The sequence below is a fragment of the Drosophila ananassae genome (assembly GCF_017639315.1).
Source record: "Drosophila ananassae strain 14024-0371.13 chromosome 4 unlocalized genomic scaffold, ASM1763931v2 tig00000071, whole genome shotgun sequence".
NCBI lineage: Eukaryota > Metazoa > Arthropoda > Insecta > Diptera > Drosophilidae > Drosophila > Drosophila ananassae.
The window spans coordinates 1,677,167-1,701,263 of NW_025319041.1; the positions used below are offsets into that span (position 1 = coordinate 1,677,167).

At 40.5% G+C, this 24,097-nt stretch overlaps 1 protein-coding gene across 5 annotated transcripts in view; it reads left to right on the forward strand.

The window, feature by feature from the left end:
• LOC6498715 overlaps positions 1–24,097 on the forward strand; it is a 190,258-nt gene that overhangs the window by 14,959 nt on the left and 151,202 nt on the right. The window contains exon 6 of one of the 5 annotated variants that reach the window (XM_044717830.1): positions 13,010–13,055. The exons of the other annotated variants lie outside the window; for them this stretch is intronic. Coding sequence (XP_044573765.1) covers positions 13,010–13,040 — 31 coding nt within the window. The 3' untranslated portion in view covers positions 13,041–13,055. Of the gene's footprint in view, positions 1–13,009; positions 13,056–24,097 lie in introns of those variants that run through there. 5 annotated transcript variants of the gene reach the window in all.

The following is a 24,097-nucleotide window of genomic DNA, read 5'->3' on the forward strand; positions in this document are numbered from 1 at the left end:
TACAAAAAATATTTCGATAGCATGCTATCAAAATTTAAGTCCGCCAAAGAAAAAAATAAAAACATTATTGGCCAGGCTAAGCTTTTTTCTAGGCTTGAGGGTGCTATAAAGAATCTCGAGGATTACCTCGAGAAAACTTACATAGAAATTCAGGAAAGGAAAGCTGAAACCTTTCCAATAAGACTTAAAAAATTAAAAATGTTTCTCAGCAGAGTAGAAACAATGTCCGATTTAATAAATATTAAGGGATTAATAACAAATATATGTCCAAAATAATAGAGCTCAAAGAAGGTGTTACATAAACATTGAGCAAATGAATAATAAAATCGAAGTAAGTCGATTAGAAAAGGAAGAAGGTGGTAGCCCTAAAATAGACGAACTACCTACCCTACCAAAAATTGGGGTCCCCAATTTCTTTGGAAACTTCAAAGATTGGGACCATTTTTATGAGCTAATCAAGGAGCTTGGGCATTCAAGAATGCATTTAAGTCCATCCTTGAAGCTAAGCTACCTTAAAAGTGCTCTAAAAGGGGAAGCACGAAATGTGGTTTTTCATATATTGCTTGTCTCAGGCAATAATTATGATGCAGCCTGGGAGTTGCCCATTAAGAGGTATGAGAATAATAGAAAAATATTTTCAGACCAACTGAATCGCCTCATTGACCTTCCAAAAATAAATTTGGACTCATATAGGCATTTAAAAAATACAATTGATTCTATAAATGAAACAATTTATATGATGCGTCTCAAAGAAAATCTGACCGAAGAACCAGATTGCACTTTTGCGTAAAAATTATAAAGAAATTTAATATTGAGGCTTTGCAACAATATGAGGGCCAAGTAAAAAAGTCAAATGATATCTAGAATTTAAAAGATGTCATCGAATTTTAAGATCAACTAGAATTACTTACAATTTTTTTTCATCAGTTGGAAATGAGTTACCAACTAGAATAAATAATACAAAAAAATACAAAAAAATCACAAAAATATCCAAATATGCCTGATGTGCAATTAATAATCAATTAATTGTTTTCTATAAATTTAAAGCATAAAGTCCACAGGAAAGAACGAATAAAAATTGAATTTGTATAGCACAAATGTTTGCTCAGATGTTTAAAGCACAGTTCAAACACAAAATGTGCAAGCGAGCTAGTACATGCTCGTATTGTCAAAAATTTTCACACCATAGCATGTTGCATTTTAAACAAGAAAGGAAAGCTAACTTCGGACGGAGCCGAAGTTGATATACCATTGCAGTTGAGTCGCAGTCCGCTAGGTGGCGCCACGCATCTTATATTATTAGATATATAGCGGATCGTATATAGTCGGCCGATCCTTATGAAATTTGGCATATTGGATTATTTTTTTCCAAAGAGGAATCTGTACCAAGTCTCATCTTAAAGTCATCTTAAAAAAACACCAAAGTTATGCCAATTCCGATCGTTCTATGACAGCTATAGGATATAGTCGGCCGATCCTTATGAAATTTTCTCATAAGATATTTTGGTCAAATATAACATGTGTGGAAAGTCCCAACCCTCTAACTTAAAAAACATCAAAGTTATGGAATTTTCGGCTTTAGGATATAGTCGATCGGTCGCGACCGAGGAAAAGAAGGATGTGTGCAAAGTTTTAACTCAATAGCTCTTAAAGTGAGAGACCAGTTTGCGTAGAAACCGACAGACAGACGGGCAGACAGACAGAGGGACAGACGGACATGCTTATATCGACTCAAAAGGTGATCCTGATCCAGAATATACATATATACTCTTTAGGGTCGGAGATGTCTCCTTCACTGCGTTGCACACTTTTGACCAAAATTATAATACCCTCTACAAGGATATAAAAAGAGAATGTAAATACATGCATGACCTCTGAACCAGCGTTGTTGGCCCCGGCGTATGTTCAGATTAAAGGTAAAGATGGTGAATTCGGGAAATTTACAGCATTGATTGACAATGGGTCACAAAGCACTTTAATTTCTGAAGAAGCGGCACAAAAATGTAAGTTGCCAAAAATAAAAGCGCACACTGAAATAAGTGGAGTATCAGTAATAAGTCGGATGGGAAAGGATTCTATTTAGCGGATCCCGATTTCGATATACCTGGCCGAATTGACCTGGTTATTGGTGCGGATTTATATCCATAAATTTTACTACCGGAGATAACAAAAAAAAACTTCATGGGCAAAAAACTATGTTTGGATGGAGTAAGTCAATTGTAGCAACAAGTATCGAGCTCAAACAAATAGAACGATTTTGAGAGGTAGAAGAAGAAGATAACAATGACTTAGAAACAGAAATATCTGGAATTAATTTTTTAAAAATTTACTAAAAAAGATCCGAATGGAAAATATATTGTAGGTATACCTTTTCAAGAAGATACAACATTAGGAGGCTCGAAGAATTAAGCAATGTATCGTTTCATGAACTTACGAAAGTTATTACAAAAAAATGCAAAACTTCGAATTGAAACCATATTATATAAATCACTGTGGACGGAAGTCCACGAGGTGACGACCTACATGCCTTGGCGTGCGCGAGGAAACTCTATATATAGCCGAAGAATTAAAAATTTTCTGTAGGCAACCGATCTAAATGAATTATACACCAATCGAAAGGTATTGTTTCAATTGGATAATTTTTGTCAAAACATATTCCAAAAGTTATTTGGTTTGGGAGAAATTAGGGTGAAAGTAAAAAAATTTTATATCACTAAAGTGGGACTGGGGGATACATTTTAGATATAGAAGAAGATAGAATATTTTTATATATTTGCATTCTAGAGCTAAATACGCGTCGATTGGTACCTCAATCGACCCGATCCAACATTTCATTCAGAAGTTATTCGAAAAATTCGATTTTTTCTTCTTCTTCAAAATGAAGCCAGCCAACATTAAAAAAACTTTGTTAATGAAAAAATTCATAACTTTATAATTAAGAAAAATATTAAAAAGAGCTTTACACCGTTGAAATATTTTTTTAAATATCAATTTCACTTTCTTTGAGACCAAACGTCTATATAGTATACAAAAAAAAATACACTAAAAATAAACTTTTTTTTTAAGAAAAAAAATTATTTTTCAAAATTTGGTCGACTGATCCTTTTTATATTGCACGTGGAGATAGCTTTTGAGATGACGCAACTTTTGATATATCGCTCATATCTAGCAAAATCCGTTAACTCAAGATATAGTCCTGTAAGTGCAGCTACCCATTTTGTGCAGCCTCCTGTGAAGCTTGCAGTTACTTATACATGTGTGTGTATTTGATTGGCAACTTTGCTTTTTGGAGTCTGCATATATTTGGTCAATACCCTATGAAATATGGAGTATATCTTTTCAGATTTTAGTTTATTTATTTAAAAATAAAATCCAAATAAAAAAGGGCTTAAAAAAAGTAAAACGCAAACATTGACTCAACTTGGACTCGAACCCAGGCCCTCCGTGTTGGGAACCACGACGCTCTTCACTCGGCTAACCTCGAACTTTGTTGCTTGATGGCAACTTTTGTAATAATTCTGCTTTGTGTTTCAGTGTCTCATGTCTTAATGAGAAGACTCACAAGATTGATACTTCAACCGACCCGGTCCGACATTTCTTTCAGAAGTTATTCAAGAAATTCGATTTTTACAGTTTTTTCAAAATGAAGCCAGTGTGTCTGTTTGTCTGTATTTTTTTCTTGGCAATCCTGAAAAAAATTGGAGATTTTTGTTATTGTCATATGAGCAATTATTGTTCTACAACTTTTTGAAAAAACTGTAAAAATCTAATTTCTTGAATAACTTCTGAAAGAAATGTCGGACGGGTCGGTTGAGGTACTAATCTTGAGGTCCCAAAGAAAAACAAGAAAGGAAAGCTAACTTCGGGCGAAGCCGAAGTTGATATACCCTTACAGTTGTGCCATTTCCGATCGTTCAGTTATATGGCTGCTATTGGATATAGTTGGCCGATCCCTATAAAATTTGGCCAATAAGATTATTTTGCCCAAAATGGAATCTGTACCAAGTCCCATCTTTCTAACTTAAAAAACACCAAAGTTATGCCAATTCCGATCGTTCTATGACAGCTATAGGATATAGTCGGCCCACCCTTATTAAATTTTGTACATAAGATATTTTCAAATATTTCAAAAATTAAATCCACATAAAAAAGGGCCTTTTCCAAATTTCCAAATTTCAAAACCTTTGTAAATTAAAAATACGTATAACTTCAGAGCCACTGAAGCTATCGAAAAATTCTTTACGTCTTTGGAAAGGTTTTTAATTATTCCACCTTCTTGAATGTCAAAATCTATAGAGTTAAAAAAAACAAGAAAGGAAAGCTAACTTCGGGCGGAGCCGAAGTTGATATACCCTTGCATTTGAGTCGCAGTCCGCTAGGTGGCGCGACGCATCTTATATTATTAGATATATAGCGGATCGTATATAGTCGGCCGATCCTTATGAAATTTGGCATATCGAATTATTTTGCCAAAAGAGGAATCCATTGAAACTCCTATGCTTCTAACTTGAAAAACAACGAAGTTATAGCATTTCCGATCAATCAGTTATGAAATTCGACAAATCAGATTTTTTTCCCCAAAATTAATTCTGTACCAAATCCCATCTTTCTAACTTAAAAAACAACAAAGTTATGCCAATTTCGATCGTTCTATGACAGCTATAGGATATAGTCGGCCGATCCTTATGAAATTTTGTACATAAGATATTTTGGTCAAATATTACAAGGACTGCGACTCAACTGCAAGGGTATATCAACTTCAACTTCGCCCGAAGTTAGCTTTCCTTTCTTGTTAATATGCAATTTTTTACTCCTAGATAGCATATTTTCGTCACTAAAATTGATATCAGATATTTTACCTCGTCAAGAGGTTTTTTTATATGATATATAATACCATAAATATGGTATTACCATATTTGCATATGGTAGAAGTAAATAATGAAGGAAAATATTACCTTCCTCGCCAAGCTGTTATCAAAGAACAAAATGAAGAGTAGTTTTTGATGCTTCAGCCAAAACTAGTAATAAAACAAACTAGTCTTGTGGGTTGGACCAAGAGTTTAAAAATATATTTTCGATATAATCATAATTTGACGTAAGTGGGAATATGAGGTATCCATCGGACATTGAGAAATGTACCGAAAAATTAAAATAAAACATAAAGATACAAAATTTCAATATATATTGTGGAGGGATGACCCTAAAACAACAGTGAAAACCTAAAAACTACCTACGGTTACTTATGGTACCGCTTCCGCCCCATATTTAGCATTTAGAATATTAGAAGATGTAGGTGAAAATTGCGAAAACAAAATGGTTGGGAAATTCAATAGAAGATGCCACAACCATTGTTTAATTAATTTTTAAGGAACTATTGAACTCTGGGTATAATTTGAGAAAGTGGGTTTCAAATAACGCAAAAATATTAAAAATGGTAGAAAATTCAGGAGATAATAAAATAATTAGCATCAGAGAAGATCAATTTTTAAAAATCTATGGGCTACAATGGGACCCTAGTAAGGACGAGTTTAAATTTACAGTATGTTGAACTGAACCTAAAATATTAACTAAAAGATTCGTGTTGTCCACATTATCAAAAATATTTGATCCATTAGGCTGGTTGGCACCGGTAACGATTGTGGGAAAAATCTTTATACAAAAATTGCGGACAGCAGGAATTAATTGGGATCAAAAGCTAGGTAATGAAGATCGTAAGGAATGGGAAGAATACTTTTTTTTTTTTTTTTCATACTTTTATCTTTTATTTGTTGGATCTTCTCTTATTAAGAGACTAACAACAATTTTAAAAATCTTAATCTAATAAATAATTAGTTTATCTTTGTAAACATCTATACTATGGGGCCTCCGATGTCAACGGGCTGGAAGGTAATTTCTTCTTAATCGGGATTGTTGACTAACTTGGTTTAGCGATCTGGCTAGAGGATTTTGGTGCGTGGAGAGTTTCCTTTGGTATTTTTCCTGGAGTTGAGAAATTTCGACTTTAACGAGAGGTATTAGTGGGGAACGAGGATTGATAAGCCAGTGCAGTCCTCTGGATTTATGTCTTAATTGGTCCCGTTTCGCTTCAATGTGTTTTTTCCACGTAAGACGCCTGTTCAGGTGGACGCCGAGATATGTGACCTCAGGGGACTATGGTATTGTTTTGAGTTGGAGCGGGGCAGTTTTGTCTGTTGAGAGTAAAGGTAATGTGTTTAGATTTTTCACCGTTTATCTTTATACGCCAGTCCGCCATCCACTTTTCTATTAGTGCAAGGTTAGAGGAGAGGCTTCTGGATGCCTCCAGCGGGCATTTAGATCTTTTTAGTATGGCTGTATCATCGGCGAATGTTGACATAGTTAGACGCTGGTCTGTTGGGATATCTGCTGTATATAGAAGATATAGGGTGGGGCCGAGGACGCTTCCTTGGGATACGCCCGCCTTAATTTCAAACTCTTCTGTTGTAAAGTTTTTTTGTTTTACAGTGAACACTCGATTAAGCAGGTATGTTTTGAGCAGCTCATGACAGTTTTGTGGGAGTAATAGTTTTATTTTATACATAAGTCCTTGCAGCCAGACTCGGTCAAATGCCTGGGATATGTCCAGAAATATAGCAGAACAGTATTCTCGCTGTTCATCGCACCTGCTCTATGGTGCCATGCTTTTCTCGGAAACCAAATTGATGTTCAGGGATTATATTATTCGAAGTCATATGAGGCGTGATACGGAGCAGTAGAAGTTTCTCAAAAAGCTTTGATAAGCATGAAAGTAGACTTTTTGGTCTATATGAAGAGGCCAAAGCTTTGTCTTTCCCTGGTTTCGGTATCATTATTATAATAGATTTTTTCCATTGTTGGGGGAAGGGGCCAAGCTTTGTAATAGAGTTAAATAGAATTTTTATATAATTGATAGCGCACGCAGGGAGCTCCATAATCATTTTCGGCGCAATGAGGTCATACCCTGGAGTCTTATTTGGCTTGAGCTGCTCTTTGAAGACCTTAGTGATTTCAGTTGTTTGAAATTCTATAGCTGGAATTGGATCTGGAATTGGTAGCTCTGGAAGAATGAAAGGAAAGGCTGCTTGATTTGGAGTAAAAACTTTACAAAGGTGACTAGCGAAACCGCTTGCTTTTTCTTCATCGCTGCGCGCCCAAGATCCATCTGGTTTTCGAAGGGGCATATCTGCTTCTATGGGCGGCTTTAAGTTAGGATGGGCTTTCCATAGAGGACACCTGGTACTTTTTGGGGAAAGCTGTTCTATGTATGATTTTTGAGCAAGTTCTTCTCTGCTCCGTAGGACCTTTGTGAGCCTTCGTGTCGCTGTTTTTAGCCTTTCCTTTGAAGAAGGGGATCTGTGTGCCTGCCATTCACGGCCGAGCTGCCGCTTTTCCCGGACTAGATTTTCTATATAGGAATTTGTGGCGGAGTATTTTCAGTGGTCGCAGGAGTCGAGAGCTTTGCTGCTGAGGTCATCATGTCTTCCAGGTGGTTGACCGCATCTTGAATGTCCTTGCTACAGTTAATTGACGGTCTTATGTTTATGTGAGAGCTTATGTACTTTTTGTACCTAAGCCAGTTTTTTTTCTTTGATGTGAGATAAATTTGATTATTTTGTAATTCGGCATATTGAAATAGGTGAAGAAGAACAACTGAATGGTCAGACGATAGGTCATCGAAAGGTTCGGCTCGAATGATGCTTCGTGGAATTTTTCTAGTGATCGCAAAGTCAATTAAGTCTGGCTTCTTCCGTGGGTCCGCTGGCCAGTATGTAGGCTTTCCCGGTGATAGAAAGTCTAGTTTATTTCCTGGCTGTATCAAAGCGTTGTATAGTTGTCTAACCTTTAGGTTGGTTAGGCGAGAACCCCAGTGAGGGTTCTTGGCATTGTAGTCGCCGCCTGCTATGAAGCAATCTCCTAGGGTATCAAAGAATTGCATAAACTCCATATCAGATATGCAGAAACGTGGTGGGCAGTATATTGCAGCTAGGTGTAGATGACCTCCCACGGTCTGAATTCGTATTGAAGTTGACTGCAAGGAATTTGTAGCAGCTCGTTGGAGGGAGTGGTGTTTTATGCGCTGCTTTATGAGGATCCCAGTTCCTCCATGAGCCTTCCCATCTGGATGATTTGTTGCATGTAATATATATCCCGTCAGATAGAAGATGTTTTTGTTCGTTAGATGGGATTCGGAGAGGAGCATAATATCGATATTATTATCATCAAGAAAATGAAAGTTCATTTTTGCGCTTCTAATTGGCCATCTATTGGATGGAAATAAGCCATCTAATTGGATTTTTGTTTGACTAAAAGCTCCATTAGTCGATTTTGGTTTCGCATGAGCTCCTGCATATTATTTTGCATTGTGACCATTAGACTTATAAGTGTGGACAACATTGCTTCGATACCCTTTATTTCGGGGGTTGCAGATTCTTGGCCTACTCTTTCCCTCGTAGTACCCGTAGGCGGAGGTGGATATCCTATAGTTTCAGGTTCCAGTGGTGCTGAACCTACGCTATTAAATTGACCTGGCCATCGTAGAGCGCTAGAGAAAGAAACTCCAGGTGTAGTCAAAGACGCCGTGGTGGTTTGGTGGTTAGTGTGAGTGGCAAACGGACGTTGTTGTAAGGGTTTTTTTGTATTCATGCGATTTTTTAGCTCTTTATAAACTGGGCATCCCCTGTAATTGGCAGTATGATTTCCACCGCAGTTGCCACATTTCTTAGAGTTATGGTCGGTTTTATTTATGGTACAGATGGCAGTGTTATGGAGGCCGCCACAAGCCACACAGACTGCACGCAAGGTGCAGTACGACTTTGAGTGTCCGCATTCTTGGCAGTTTGAACAGTGTAGATGTTGGTTGCGCTTATGAGGTTCCTCTACCATGATTCTTCTATGCAGAAGATACTGTAGTTTGTATATGGGATGAATCATATTTTTAGGAGTTGTTTTCGTTTCAGGTTGCAGCTCAACTTTGAACATAGGCTGGGGGACTTTTTGTCTTTTGATGATATTAATGGCTCCATTAACTTTAAGACCTGCGCTTGAAAGGGCTTCGATGATTTCTTTTATTGGTACCGACGATTCAATACCCTTTATGACCACTTGAAGGCCCTTGCTGCTCTTCAATTGGTAGGTGTAATATTTTTTCTGGTTGTTGTATAGGTATTTCGCTGCAGTTTTGATCACGTATGTAAATGGGTGGGGGCTTTTGCTTGGCTTTGGGAACTTCCGTATTCTCTTCATTATTACAGTCTTCGCTTAATATAAAAATCTGTTTTCAGACAGAGAATTAATCGGTTCGTCTTGATTGTTGACTTTCATCGCTTTTGCAGCGTTAGCATTTTTTTTCAGCTGAGGACTGAGCTTTCGTTTTACTTGGATATATCGGTCAATGCCCGTTTGGATTTTTGCTCGAGGAGGCTGAGAGGCAGCTACCGATGTTTCTGTTGTGGTTGATGTACACGATATGGTGATCGATGTAGTAGTGCTCGTTGTAGGCAAATATAACGGAGTTGATAGACCAGAGGGTGATAGGCTTTGAGGAAAGAATACAAATCAGGCTTTGAGGCATTGGGGCAAATAAGAGTCCCTAAATGGATTAATTTTAAATTAAAATTATGTATTCAAATTCATGGTTTCGCAGACGCTTAGCAAAAGGCGTAGGCGGTAGTATTATATGCCTAGGTGGGATGGAAGTAATCGAAATCGCTAGCAAAAGTAAGGTGAATCTGTTCAAAAATAGAAAAACTATTCCAAAACTAAAATTATGCGCAGCACATTTTCTCAGTAAGTTAATGATACCCAAACGGAAGCCATGAAAAATTAAATATATGCATGGAGTGATTCAACCATAACGCTAACAAGGACTAAGAATGGGTTAAATAATATAAAATTTATCAGGCGTTGAACAGATGAAATTCGGGCATTAAAAAATGCAGAATAGAATCTATGGAATATAAGATCCGAGGATAATCCAGTAAAAAGTGTGCAACGCAGTGAAGGAGACTTCTCCGTTTTAGATATCGAGTTAAAACTTTGCACATATCCTTCTTTTCCTTGCAGGTAGTATATAAGTCGGAACGGTCGGGATCGGTCGACTATATCCTATAGCTTCCAAATAACTGATTGATCGGAAATGCCATAACTTTGGTGTTAAAAAACACCAAGGGTAAAAGGGTTGGTATTTTTCACAAATGGTATATTTGCCACAATATCTTATGTACAATTCCTTAAGGATCTGCCGACTTTATCCTATAGCTGACATAGAACCATCGGAATTTACATAACTTGGTTGTTTTTCAAGTTAGAAGGATGGGAGTTTCAATGGATTCCTCTTTGGGCAAAATAATTCGATATTCCAAATTTCATAAGGATCGGCCGACTTTATAAGATCCGCTATATATCTAATAATATAAGATCATATAAAAAAACCTCTTGACGAGGTAAAGTACCGGTGACGAACCTGCATGCGAAACCGAAAATATCTGATATCAATTTTAGTGACGAAAATATGCTATATAGGTGTACAAAATTGCAAATAAAAAATATACTTGTTCGGCACGTGACTGATTTTTTTTTTGTTTTTCTTGCACGTGCCGAACATCTATATAGCATCCTATACCTATAGCTACAGTGGCTCTGAAGTTATACGTATTTTTAATTTGCAAAGGTTTTGGAATTTGGTTAGTTTAAAAATGTTAATAAACAAGAAAGGAAAGCTAACTTCGGGCGGAACCGAAGTTTATATACCCTTGCAGTTGAGTCGCAGTCCGCTATGTGGCGCCACGCATCTTATATTATTAGATATATAGCAGATTTTATATAGTTGGCCGATCCTTAAGAAATTTGTCATATCGAATTATTTTGCCAAAAGAGGAAACTCCCATCCTTCTAACTTGAAAAACAACGAAGTTATAGCATTTCCGATCAAACAGTTATATGGCAGCAATAGCGGACAGCGGACAGTCGGCCGATACATATGAAATTCGACAAATCAGATTGTTTTTAGATTCTGTACCAAATCCCATCTTCCTAACTTAAAAAACACCAAAGTTATGCCAATTTCGGTCGTTCTATGACAGCTATAGGATATAGTCGGCCGATCCTTATGAAATTTTGTACATAAGATATTTTGGTCAAATATAACATGTTTTCCACATGTCCCAACCCTCTAACATAAAAAACACCAAAGTTATCGCATTTCCGATCAATCAGTTATATGGCAGCTATAGGATATAGTTGACCGAACCCGGCCGTTCCGACTTATATACTGCCTGCAAAGGAAAGAAGGATGTGTGCAAAGTTTCAACTTGATAGCTTTAAAACTGAGAGACTAGTTTGCGTAGAAACGGACAGACGGACATGCTCATATCGACTCAGGAGGTGATCCTGATCAAGAATATATATTCTTTATAGGGTCGGAGATGTCTCCTTCACTGCGTTGCACACTTTTGACCAAAATTATAATACCCTCTGCAAGGGTATAAAAATATTGGAAACAGCCCCAAGCATCTTTAAAAATTGAAAGGTTGTGCCATTTCCGATCGTTCAGTTATATGGCAGGTATAGGATATAGTTAGCCGATTCTTATGAAACATAGGATTAGATTTCTTAAAACGGAAACCGTAGATAGTCCCATCTTGCTAGCTTCAAAAACAACAAAGTTAAGCCAAATTCCTAATAAAATTTTGCAAATGCCCAAAATGCAATCTGTACTAAGTCCCATCCATCTAACTTATAAAAAACAAGAAAGAAAAGCTAACGTCCGGAATAAAACCATAGAAAGGAAGAAAATGTTTATTTATTTTTGTTTTTTCTTTCTATTTATGTTTGCTCATTGGCATTTATATAATTCTATTTTCTGTGTTCCTTACCTCTTGGGGGAAACGTCAGTTGTTTCCTGATTACGATTTTAAACTGGGCTGTTTTTTGCCCAGATCGAAGCTTTATTTTATTTACCCTGGGATGAGAATTTTTATTTTTCTACAGCCACTTATAGGTTAAAATATTATAAACCGGAGTCTCTTACCACAGGGGGAAAACGTCAGGGTGTCCCGAAGGACCCAATGTTAAGAGGAGCCCCTTATAATAATTAGGTGTTACTCCAATGAGTTTCGTTTTTATTTCATACAATTCACTTACAATCAAGATACATGAAAATCTTAAATCTATTTTAAACTACTTATCAACGGATTTCACTTTGACATGATATGTGACCCTTTCTTAAGTGTTTCAAGTGCACCACTTAAGTATTTATTTAGACTGCAGGAGATCCTTTTTAAACCTTTTTAAACCTAATTAAACTATTAATTAGGTATTCCCATGGGTCCGATCTCTTGACATTCTATCTTTAGAATTTTTATCGTGTTCAATGCTTGAAAAAACTGAGCTTGCGACTAGTTTGCATAGAAATAGACAGACAGTCACCGATTGTTCGGAATTGTCCTACCTTTGGCGTTTTTTAAGTTTACATTATAGGACTTTCTACGCAAAATTGGGAGATTTGCGTAGATTTGCGTAGATTAACTTTTCTCTCTTGTTTTATTTTAGTTGGTACGCATACATTTCAAAAATGATATTTACTAAAAACAATGATGGTCCACGCAATTACATGGACTACATAATTCATATTCGTAAAATTTGATCAATTTTTTCTCTTAGGTGTACCGCGGAAACTATGGGTGTGGAACCTATGTTTGTTCTGAACTTTGGCTCAGGGGAGTATGAAGGTTATGGAGCAATTAAAATTTTGCATGGAGGAAAAAAAATTGGAAATTGTCGATCTAAGTAATTAGTATAATTTATTAGGAAATTGAAAAATTTATATATGAGACTTACGTCGTCCCGAGATACGTCGAGATATTGGGTTTCTAATTTTTGTTGGAACTGTAAAGTGCCTTTAAGATATAATTTCTCTAAATAACAACTATGGCATCCTAAACTAACATATAAATATATATGTTTGTATATTCGGATAGTTCCTTCTTTGTATTTTGTATTACTGTCTTTGCAGAAAGGAGATCTTTATCTTTTCCGGCCGTTAAGACTCATATACTTCGTGCAAAGGAAAGAAGAATGTGTGCAAAGTTTTAAGTTAATAGACCGACGGACATGCTTATATTGACTCAGGAGATGAAGAATATATTTACTTTATAGGATCGGAGGTGTCTCCTTTACTGCGTTGCACACTTTAGACCACAATTATAATACCTTTTGCTAGGGTATAACAAAAGCCAAATCGGACAATTTTGTGATGAGCTTCATTTTACTTCCCTACTGAATTAATAATGTTTTTTTCCAAAATATACAAAAGTGTGCAAAAAAATGTTTTTTGTTTAATTTACACTAAAGGCTAAATAAAGTTTTGAATGTATAATATATGAGTACCTTTCTGGATATAGTCGACTTGTTATATAGTTGGGAAACTCGACTAAAGCCCTTTGCTTCTAAGTTAATAAAGCCCCTAAGGTGACATCTTCTTGAAATGAAATTGACACAATGTATCACCCTTCTGAATCTTTTTCTGTAAAATCTTAGGTTAGGTTAGGTTAGGGCGGTGATGCAAGGGGGTCATAGAATACCCCCTCACTTCCACTTGAGCCGCAAGGGCTCCTTGTGCTGCCGCTGGAGCAAGGGGTTTCACCGAGATGCTACCCCCCCCCCCCCCCTTCCTGTCTACCAGGGTGCGTATAAATGCCTAGACTTCCTATGGCGGCCCATGGTCCCAGCCTGCTTTTTTTATGAAGGCGACCAGTCCGCGTGGAGAGATCTCTGAGAGATCGCTAAGGTCCGAGAGTTCTTCGGACCCGAAGTGTTTGAGCCTGCTGCGTCCGAGTGCCGGGCAGTGGCATAAGAGGTGCGATACCGATTCTACCTCCTCTTCATCCCTGCAGCTCCTGCAGAAATCATTGTGAGGGACTGCAAGCCTGGCCGCGTGCTCACCTATCAGCCAGTGCCCAGTGATTGCCCCAATCGCTAGGCTGCATTCCGGTCTAGTCAGAGCAATGAGTCTCGCCGATCTTTTCTGAGAGCGTGTCGGCCAGATCAAACGTGATGTTTTACAGGTCTGGAGATTATTCCATTTCCTATTGGCTGCCAGGTCGAAAAACTCCCTGCACTTTAGCCTGCAAGTAGCCAAGGGTATGCCTACAAGTTCTTTCTCCGGTAGGAGAGGGTTGGTAGTCCCTGCCCTAGCTAGTTCATCTGCAGCACAGTTTCCCTCGTGGTCCCTGTGACCGGGAACCCAGATGAGGTAGATGTCAAGCTGTTCAGCCATCTCGTTGAGAGATCTGCGACAGTCATTGACTGTCCTGGAGTTGGATGAGAATCCGTCAAGTGCCTTGAGCGCTGCTTGACTATCTGAGAAGATACATATTGTACCCCGGTTTCCCCTTAGAGCTGGGGATTCAAGTGCTTCCTTAATGGCTACTACTTCAGCCTGGAACACACTGCAGTGGTCAGGGAGTCTGAAGGACTCCTTTAGGCTCAGATGCTCACAAAAATAACCGCCTCCCACCTGGCCGTTAAGTTTTGATCCATCTGTATAGATATGAATGGAGCCCTCCGGTCCCGGTATCCGGGCTTCCCATTCTTCCCTCGAGGGGATTAAGACTTTGTAGTTAGTAGTGGGTTGGTCGACGGGCACACAGTAATCCGTACCCCCCTCAGGCATGAAATGTTGTAGGTCCAGTCTGGTATGACCGAAACTATTTTTGCTCCATAGGTTTGCCTCCCGCAGTCTTATTGCTGCCAGAGTAGCTGTCTTTACCCCCATCAGTTCAACTGGTAGTAGGTCAAGTATAGTGTCTAGGGCATCACTAGCCGTAGTGCGTAGACTGCCTGTCATACAGACTTCCGCCATGCGCTGCATCTTCCTGAACTTTTCCCTGCATGAGGAGTTGTCTAGGGCGGGCCACCAGACAACAACACCATAGAATAGAATTGGTCTGATGATCGCTGTGTATAACCATCTGACCATCTTCGGGGACATTCCCCATTTCAGGCCTACCGCCTTGCGGCAGGTATAGAGTGCTATTGCCGCTTTCTTAGTCCTTTCAGCGGTGTTCAGCTTCCAGTCCAGCTTCCTGTCTAGTGTGATACCTAGGTACTTCGCACTATCACTAAGAGCTAGTGTTCTCCTAGGAGCCTCGGAAGTCTTAAGCTAGGTATTTTGTACTTCCTGGTGAACAGCACGAGCTCTGTCTTGGATGGGTTGACTCCCAGCCCGTTCTTTTGCGCCCAGGCCGACAGAACTTCGAGCTTCCCTGTCATTAGGTCGCATAGCGTCTGTGGGAATTTCCCCACGAAGGCAATAGCAACATCGTCCGCGTACGCAATGATCTTACATCCGCCACCCTCTAAGGAACGTAGTAGGCTGTTAACCGCCACGTTCCAGAGTAGTGGTGAGAGTACACCTCCTTGTGGGGTGCCCCTCTTGACGTATCTTCGAATAGTCGAACCTCCAAGTGTAGCCTCGACACTCCTGTTAACCAGGATCTGCCGTATTAGGTGAGTTGATCGATTGTCTATTCCAAGTCCCGTCAGTGCGTCGATTATTGAGCACGGTAGGATGTTATTGAAGGCCCCTTCTATGTCTAGAAAAGCCACAAGTGCGTATTCCTTAAAATTAATCGCTCGTTCGGCGATCATAGTGATATCGTGCAGGGCTGTTTCTGTTGATCGGCCCCTTTTGTAGGCATGCTGAGAGCAAGAGATGTCGTTTGGGTTAATGTTAAGTTGTAGATGGTGACTTAAGAGTCTTTCCATCGTCTTAAGGAGAAAGGAAGACAGACTTATAGGTCTGAAGTCCTTGGGGGTGCAGTGGGATGGTTTCCCCGCCTTGGGTATGAATACAACCTTCGTGCACAGCCATGTCTTTGGTATCATACCAGTAGTGAAGACTGTGCTGAAGATTTTCTTAATCCATTTCCTTAGGTTAATACCGGCTCTGGATAACTGAGCTGGTAGAATACCGTCCGGTCCCGGAGATTTGAAGGGTTTAAAACTGTCCATTGCCCATTTCAGGTTTCTGTCACTAAGTAGGTAGTTGAGCGAGCCCTGATGACCCTAGCTACGCATCACCTGGGTTGTTCCTTCCGAAGAGCAACCCGGGAAGTGTGCGTTGATAAGGGTCTCCAGGGTTTCCAGGCTTGAGGTTGTCCAGCACCCCTCCGTGTTCTTAATGTAACCTGCGATGGGGGCTGTAGTCGAGAGAATCTTTCTTAGGCGGGCGGCCTCTGATGTCTCCTGAATGTTGGTGCAGAAATTGGCCCAGGCAACCCTCTTTGCCTTGCGCAATTCTATGTTATATTGCCTAAGTTCAGCTTTATAGGTTTCCCACGCCTCGTCTGTGTTGGAACGGTGCGCGTGGTTGAAGGCCCTACGTGCATTTTTTTTGTACGGGGCTAAAGACGAGGTCCACCACGGAGGCTTCTTCGATCTGTTGCTACCTATCCTTTTTTTGGGGCAGGCCTTGTGGTAAGCTTTTGCACTAGTCGCAGTAAGCTTGTCTACCATGGCGTTAAGCCCCTCATAGGTCTCGATGGTCTCCGAAGGCGGTTCGCCTAAGGATCTATCTAGTATATTTTTATAGAGCTCCCAGTTTGCCTTTCTAGGATTTCGTACTGCTTGCTTGGTAAAGTTTTCAAAATTTACTACTATCTCAATATAGCGATGGTCTGAAAATGAGTGTTTGTCAAGGACTCTCCAGCTGGTGATTGCATCAGCCAGGGAGTGCGAGAATAGTGTGACATCAAGAACCTCCCTTCTGTTCTTGACTACAAAAGTGGGTTCTGAACCTCTATTACCCACTAAAAGCTTAGAGCTGAGGATTGACTCACCCCTCTCGTTTGTGTCAGTGCTTTCCCACTGACTGTGATGAGCGTTGGCATCGCATCCTATTATTAGGTCGATGTCCTTCCTTTCGCTGTCTTCCACAAGCCGCCTGAGTAGCGAATGGGGTGGAGGTCTTAGGTGGTCGTGACCCATATATGCCGAGCATATTCTTAGATGGCCGTCTGGGCCCTCTATCGATGCGGCTACGTGATCTTCATTGCTGAAATTTGGTAGCAAGAAGGTATTAAGGCTTTTCTTTGCGAGTATGCATGCTCGCTTTTTACCTGTTACATCGGCTGTGTACAGCCTGAAGTCCGACGCCCCCAGACCGAGAATCCTGTCTCCGTGGATCCAGGGTTCTTGGATGAGGGCCACGTCAGCTCCATCCTCTGCAAGATGGAGCAGGAGGGCGGCGGAAGCCACCTTACTGTGATGGAGGTTTATCTGCAGGAATGTCAGGGACATCCTTTAGATTCTCCACCACAGTAACCTCCGCCTCGGTGTCGGAGCCCAGTAAAGAGTCCTCCTCCATGCCGACGCCACCAAGAGCCCTCGCCAGGTCACTCTCCTCTGAGGTGTACCCTTCCAGAATGTCCTCCTCCACATCCGACATTCCTTCTGGGCGGACCTCTTCGGTCGGTTCCCCCGAGTCCAGCTCCTGTGCGTCCATCTCCAAGTCGATGCCTCCAGGTTTACTCTTCGCATCCGACTTGTAGATCCTCACCGCAACGTGCTCGAACCCGTATTTGATACGGCTACCGGCACCCTCCAGGATCTTCGCAGTCTCCTCATTAAGAGTGAGGACAACCTGCCTTCTCAGTCCCACTGCTTCCTCCACCTTGGCGACCCTCCAGTCCGCCGTAGGGAGTGTGGGATTGCAGATTTTAAGCATGGCCAGAATGGTGTCAGGGTCCGCCGGCTTCTCTGTCAGCCATACGCGGGCCCTCGGTTTGCTGGGGATCTTGTCCCAGTCCACCGCCTCCAATCTGGCTCCTGGGTAAACCTCCCCAAGCGACGCTATCATTCGCTTGTAGAGGCTTACAGACCTCGCATCTTGGCACGCTATCACCTTGATGCTACCCTGGTACCACCCTGCATCTTTGCAGTCCGGTGGGGGTCCTCCGCTCTTGAGCATCTCCTCCATGAAGCGCCCATGCAGCTCATTCACTACCTTACGCCAAAGCTCCTTGGGGATCAGGCCATCTTTGGAGCCATTATCAATGACCCCAATGATGGTCCTGCCCTTGGTAACTTCGGCGAAGGATCTGCTACTCTGTGTCTGCACCTTCTTCTTCCTAGCTAGGGGCGCTCCACCGTCGGTCGACCTCTGCCTTTTCGCACTCTGTGCACTCTCCTTGGCAGAGTCGCCTACTCCTGTCGGCTTTTTTGGGTCCAATCTGGCTCCCGCTCTTGCTGGCTGAAAGTCAGGCAGGATTTCCCTCGCCCACTTTATAATTACAGCCTGATCGGGATTGGACTCCGCCGATGGGTCTGCCCTCATTAGGATGAAGGCCGCTCTCCTCCTATCTTTATAGGAGCCCTTCCGCTGCAGGGGGCCAGCAGTCGTCGGACCGGGGCCTTCCTTAGGGTTGCCGCCGGTGCGAAAGGAGCTCGATTCAGGGATCTTACCCCCCACACCGCTCGGTGGTCCCATAGTGGGCCCCGTTTTGGGGGTCGGTGCCTTGGCATCTCCCCCTACACCGGCGCCGCTCGCCTCCGGATGTTGTCCCTCAGTGGGGAGCTTCGCCATCCCAGCATCTCTTTGGCCTCTATCTGCCTTGGAGATTGACGGATCCGAGATCCCATTTCCGGACTTTCTTAGGGAGTTCCGTTCTCCACTGTTTTTTTTTTTTTTTTATAGTGTTATTGTTTATTTTTGGACCGACGAGTAGGCGGGAAGGGGTTCCTCCATCATGACATAGCCCGCTTGTCATGATAAGCCTGGCTAAAACTGAGGGGTCGGCCGGTCCCCCAGAGTCCGCATATTAACGTCCGTGCATCCCCCGGACATGCATCCCTCGGCATATGCTGTTCCACCTTGGATTGGTGTGATTTGAGGAAGGGAGTTTTCTTCTCCCCGCCCGACTACAATTAGCCAGCATTCTCGGCAGAGACATGACCTAACCGGGACCTGTTACCAGCCGCCCTCACGTGGAGAGTATAGTCGCACTACCATCGGTGTACACAGTTACGGCACATGAGCTCATGCGTTTCTCCCCCTGTTGTACCCGATTGGCTGACGGCCTGTAAAATCTTACTTTTTTATCTTTTTTTTTTACAAATTCAATTTCAAATTTTATCCTCTTTCTTTACTTCCTAAAAACCATGCATATCTTTCGATGCTGTCACGATTACTTTCTTTTCTTTCGATTTACAACCAGAAAAAATCCACCGCGAAGGCAGTTTTTTGGAATAAACATTCTTAATTACCTAGCTGAGTCCACATTCAAATATTAAAGACCAAGAAAGCAATTTAATTGAATTAAATTTTAAGGTTGAACTCAAGTCCTCGCTGGTGGATAAATGAATATATGTTCCGTAAATTTAGGTTTCAAATCTAATAGGAAAGCCAGATCGTTGACCTAAATTAATTGTTCTACGGCGTTTCCATAGAGGAAGAGCATAGTCTGGTGAGGACTAGATCGATAAAATGGCATCAGTTTACAATTTGATCCATTAAGCTTTAGATTATTTACTAAACACCAACTTAGAAATTTATCCAAATTGAATTGTGAATTTATACTGAAGACAAACCTTAACGTCATCAGCGTACATAAGTACAAATCAAACAGTTCAGGCAAGGGGCTCCTTAATAAGTTTACAGTGTAAAAACTAAGGGTCTCCAAGGATACCATCTTCCTTGGGGCACCCCAGATATGACGCGGATTAAACGCGAAGTCTTCTTTAAAGAAGACACGTTGGGTCTTCTTCCAGATAAGTAGCTCGAAATTCAGATAAGGAGATACGTTGGGAATCCCAAAAGACTGAGTTTACTTATAAGAAGCGAATGGTTAACAGAGTCGAATGCTTTACTGAAGTCAGTGTAAATACATTCTGTTTGTAAGCCATTCCAGAACCCATCCGTGACAAAAGATGTTAGCTCCAATGTTAGATGCTGGCACGGAGATATTATTGAACTACATGGGTGTTGCAAATGTGGAGTGATAAGTTTTTCAAAAAGCTTTGGAATTGCTCACAGTTTAGAAATGCCTCCCTTTATCATGCTAGAAGAATAGATTTAAGGAGCGGTTTTCACATAGCCTCGGCGCTGTTCTTCAGAACATAGCCTAGTACTCCATCAGGGCCTGGCGAATACACGGGCTTGACCTTAAGAAGATCCGATAATACACCACTTTGATCGAAAGGTGGGCAAAATATAAGGTTTGCTGATTGAATATTTTATATGTAAGGCTGAGCTGGACTGCTGCTAGGTGAATGCGTTGTTTTGAAAAAACTGTGCAAAGACCTGATCAGTGTTCGCATATGAGCTCTCAGGCGAAAGCAGAGAAGGAAAAGATACATGTTTGCGCTTAGTATTTACAAAGTTATAAAACTGCTTCGGATCCTGAGTAAACTGAATCCGGAAGCGGTGAATATACATTGGACCGAGCTAGTAAGTATATTAAATAACTAACTGTACAGCCAGAAAATTTAGTTTATTTAAAAGTCTACTCATAACGTTCTTTAAATTTAATAGGGGCTTGTATACCAAGGCGGATAAGTTAAGAAGCGGACGGATATTTCCACGGCACGCAAGCGTCGAAAAATATATTCAAGGTGTAATACAATTTATGAAAGGGAATGCTTATATCGTCGCATGCCAATAGATCGGACCAATTAAATTCCAAAATAAACTTATTTACTTCCATAAACTCAGCCTTACGGAATAAACTTATGGGAGGAACTTTATGAGATTTAAGCCCTAAGGTCAATTAAGCCCTAAGGTCAATTAAGCTATTGTTTTCGATTAAAACCTCCCACCGACCTTTTTTTTTTAGAATTTCTAACGTGGTTAATTTTCCCGAGTTACATCCCGCAGGGGTGTCGTGGTGCGAGTTAAGCTGTAAAGACGGTAAATTAATTGGCGAAACAAACATATCGTCTTGAACATCTGAAAGGGCACACATATTTTGAAAGATGTCCTGTGCCTGGTGTATGAATATATCAATTTTGTAATATTCACCACCTTTATGTCGGCTTTTGTTTTGGTTTTGATGTAAGCCGAGATATTAATCTCAGAAGTATCAGTATCTGGGAAACAAAAATGTGTTTCAATGGTGGGATGACCTGCAAGGGCCCTAACTAATACTGCGGCATCAGTTCGTATCGGGGGTCCCGACCATGTTCGGTGACTTTTAAGAGGGTTTGAATTATTGGGCCTAGGATCACTCGATGTCCACAAAGGACATATCAGACAATTACTCATTTATTCTGAGATATTCGGAAGGCGAATTTTCCCAAATTCCGGCCCTTGGAGTGGCCAGAGATATAAGCGGCTGCATAATTATCGACTGAGTAGGCTGAAGATTATTCGCCACAAGCACATCACTAAAGGAGGATTTCTTACGCTTTGGAGACTCATTTAATAGTTGAGGACTACTAAACTGTATATCGAGCGCACAGAGTTGGTCATTGATTTTATGAAAGCCGCTGTTTTTAGTCTGTCTCATGAACGTTCTCATTTCGTCCTGACAACCGTCACAGCATAAGTGGAGACCAGACCTACGTTAAATAGCATCCGAAACTGAGGCCGTGAATCCGGCAGACTTAGCGTGTAAAACGTTTTCACAGCGCCAGCAGTGGATAGTAGGCTGGGAAGAAGAGATTGTCTGATTGCAAGACTTCAACGCACAGAAAAGTTTAAATTCCATGATTATTAAATAATTAATTTAATAATATTTTGTATTTTTTTATTGACGTACCTTGTACCAATGTACTAGGGAAACGAAAAGAGAGCTATTAGTGTGAGTTAGTAAGCTATAAAGAATAGAAATAAGAATCTCTATTGAGCGAGAATAGAAGCAACACCGTAATAGATGAAGAAACAGAGCAGGGCTATTTTTGGAAGATAATTAATAAAATAGTTATTTTACCTCCGAATATATCACTGCACAATGCATAAGTTTGTTTTTATAAATGTAATTAAATAAAAATAAACACCGAAATGTTTAAAGTTGACAAATGAAAGATTTTATAACAAAGAGAGGAAGTGATCAATTCTGTTTCCCTCCATTTCATCTGCAAGCAAAATAAACATTATTATCCGTCATTAAGGTCATTGCGATTTTGCAATATCGTTCCGAATAACAAGACGGAATATGTATTTAAAAAGTTATAAGAATTTTTATTCACCTGCAGATGAAATTGAGACCAATATAACGGAGCTAAGCTGGATCGAGCTTCAAACATTCGTTGAAGTCAGCAAGTACGCGTATTTTGCTGTCTATACTTGCGCAAGGTGACCAAGGTGACACCTTCAAAACCACTAACGATTCCGCGTATGTAGTGGTATTGCAGTGGCTAACTATGGAACTACGTAACTTTCATCAGTTCGTGTTGCTCAGAGTCGCCGAAATCATAGATACTGGTCCAGCAATGGTGGTGAATATATCCTTCGGAATTGAATATAGGAGACAGAGCTACAAAGGTCACCAGCAAGCCTCAGCAAGAGACGTGGTCAACGGGGCCGGAGTTTTTGAAGACCAATTCCAGCGATTGGACAAAATCATCTGGGCAGGAGAGCAGCATTGATACTTCAGAGATATGGGATGACGACTCATGCAATATTAGCGGTTATGTTCAACGGGCAACATTTTTTCGGATTGGCGGCGAATATATTTATCGCCAAAATGCGCCAGCCAAAACATGCCAATAGCGGGGACAAAGGCTAATATAAGCTTTCTTTCCCTCTTCCATACAAGCAATCTAAATCCATCGCCATCGCTGAAGAGTTAAAAAGAAACAACGCTCCTTAAGGGGAATAGATTGGATTAAACGAATTCCTGGACAACGATGGATTTCTGCGGGCTAGATTTAGAATGATCTCAGAAGACATAGCTGATGTAGCACTCATAACGACTTCAGAATGCCACTCATAACGGTTCCAGAATACCCAATATAATAATAAGGTGTTTCCATGAGAAGTACCACCATCTCGCTCATGAAACTTTATGAAACAACATCAAGGCATCTTTTTAAATCAGCCATTCCCGACTAATTCCTAAATCTGTGCAAAAAACAAGCCAACGATGCTCCGAGAGACCGTTTACCAATACAGGCGCTGATTATTTTTGATTATAAAGAGAATACATAGGTAGCCCTGTTTGAGATCGGCTACTGCCAGGATACTAGTTCCTGCATCATATGCCCACCCAACTTTATGAAGGGATTCGAGGGAAACCAAAGAAAATATTCTCAGATAATGGTAGGAACTATAATGCCACGGAAAAAGCCGTGAGTGAAGACCTGAAAAACTCAAGCACGATAAGATCACCCACCCATCATGAGCGCCGCACATAATTTCATAAGAAAAACTTGTCTGGGCATCCAAGGGGATTTCGATGAACATTTGACCAAATTAGTCTTATTAAAATAAATAAGGCTCAGCGCTTCGAAGACAGCTTTTGGCATCGCACAGCTTATGCACTTCTGTGTTTAAGTCTTATCGGAAGCCAAGCATCGAAAACGATTCCAAGTTTGGTTGATTTGCTTTTAAGCCGTAGGACACTGTGATGGAGCTTTATCTTTAGATTTCTCAATATTGTCTAAAAAAAAAAACCGTTTAGGTACCTCGAATGAGTTTATTTAACATTAAATAGCACTCGAGTATTTTTCTTATAATATTCTTTGCATAATGTTCAGTCCTGCTCAGACGATAAAATCGTTTTAGTTGACCAAGAAGTTTATGATGCGATATTGCAGAAAATTGGCATCTAATAGACATACACATGCCAACTTTTTTTCCTTCCTTTCTCGGAGGCAAGCCTCACACTTAGACCGAATTCGGTCTTGTTTTTCGTGGACTCACAAGTGTGATTTCGTGCCACAGTTTTCCCACCCTGAGACTTTGATAAATTTTTGAATGCTTTGTGGATCTATTTCTGACATATCAAAAATTTTGGTTAAGACACTACTTAAGTTAAGCTTACTTAAGAAACGCGAATTCTGGCGCCAAATTTTTAACGCTTTTCACGGTTTGCGGATGGTCTGGTGGCTGTGGTGCAATAATGCTCAAGATTTTATAATGCTCAATTTTATAGTATTTGGC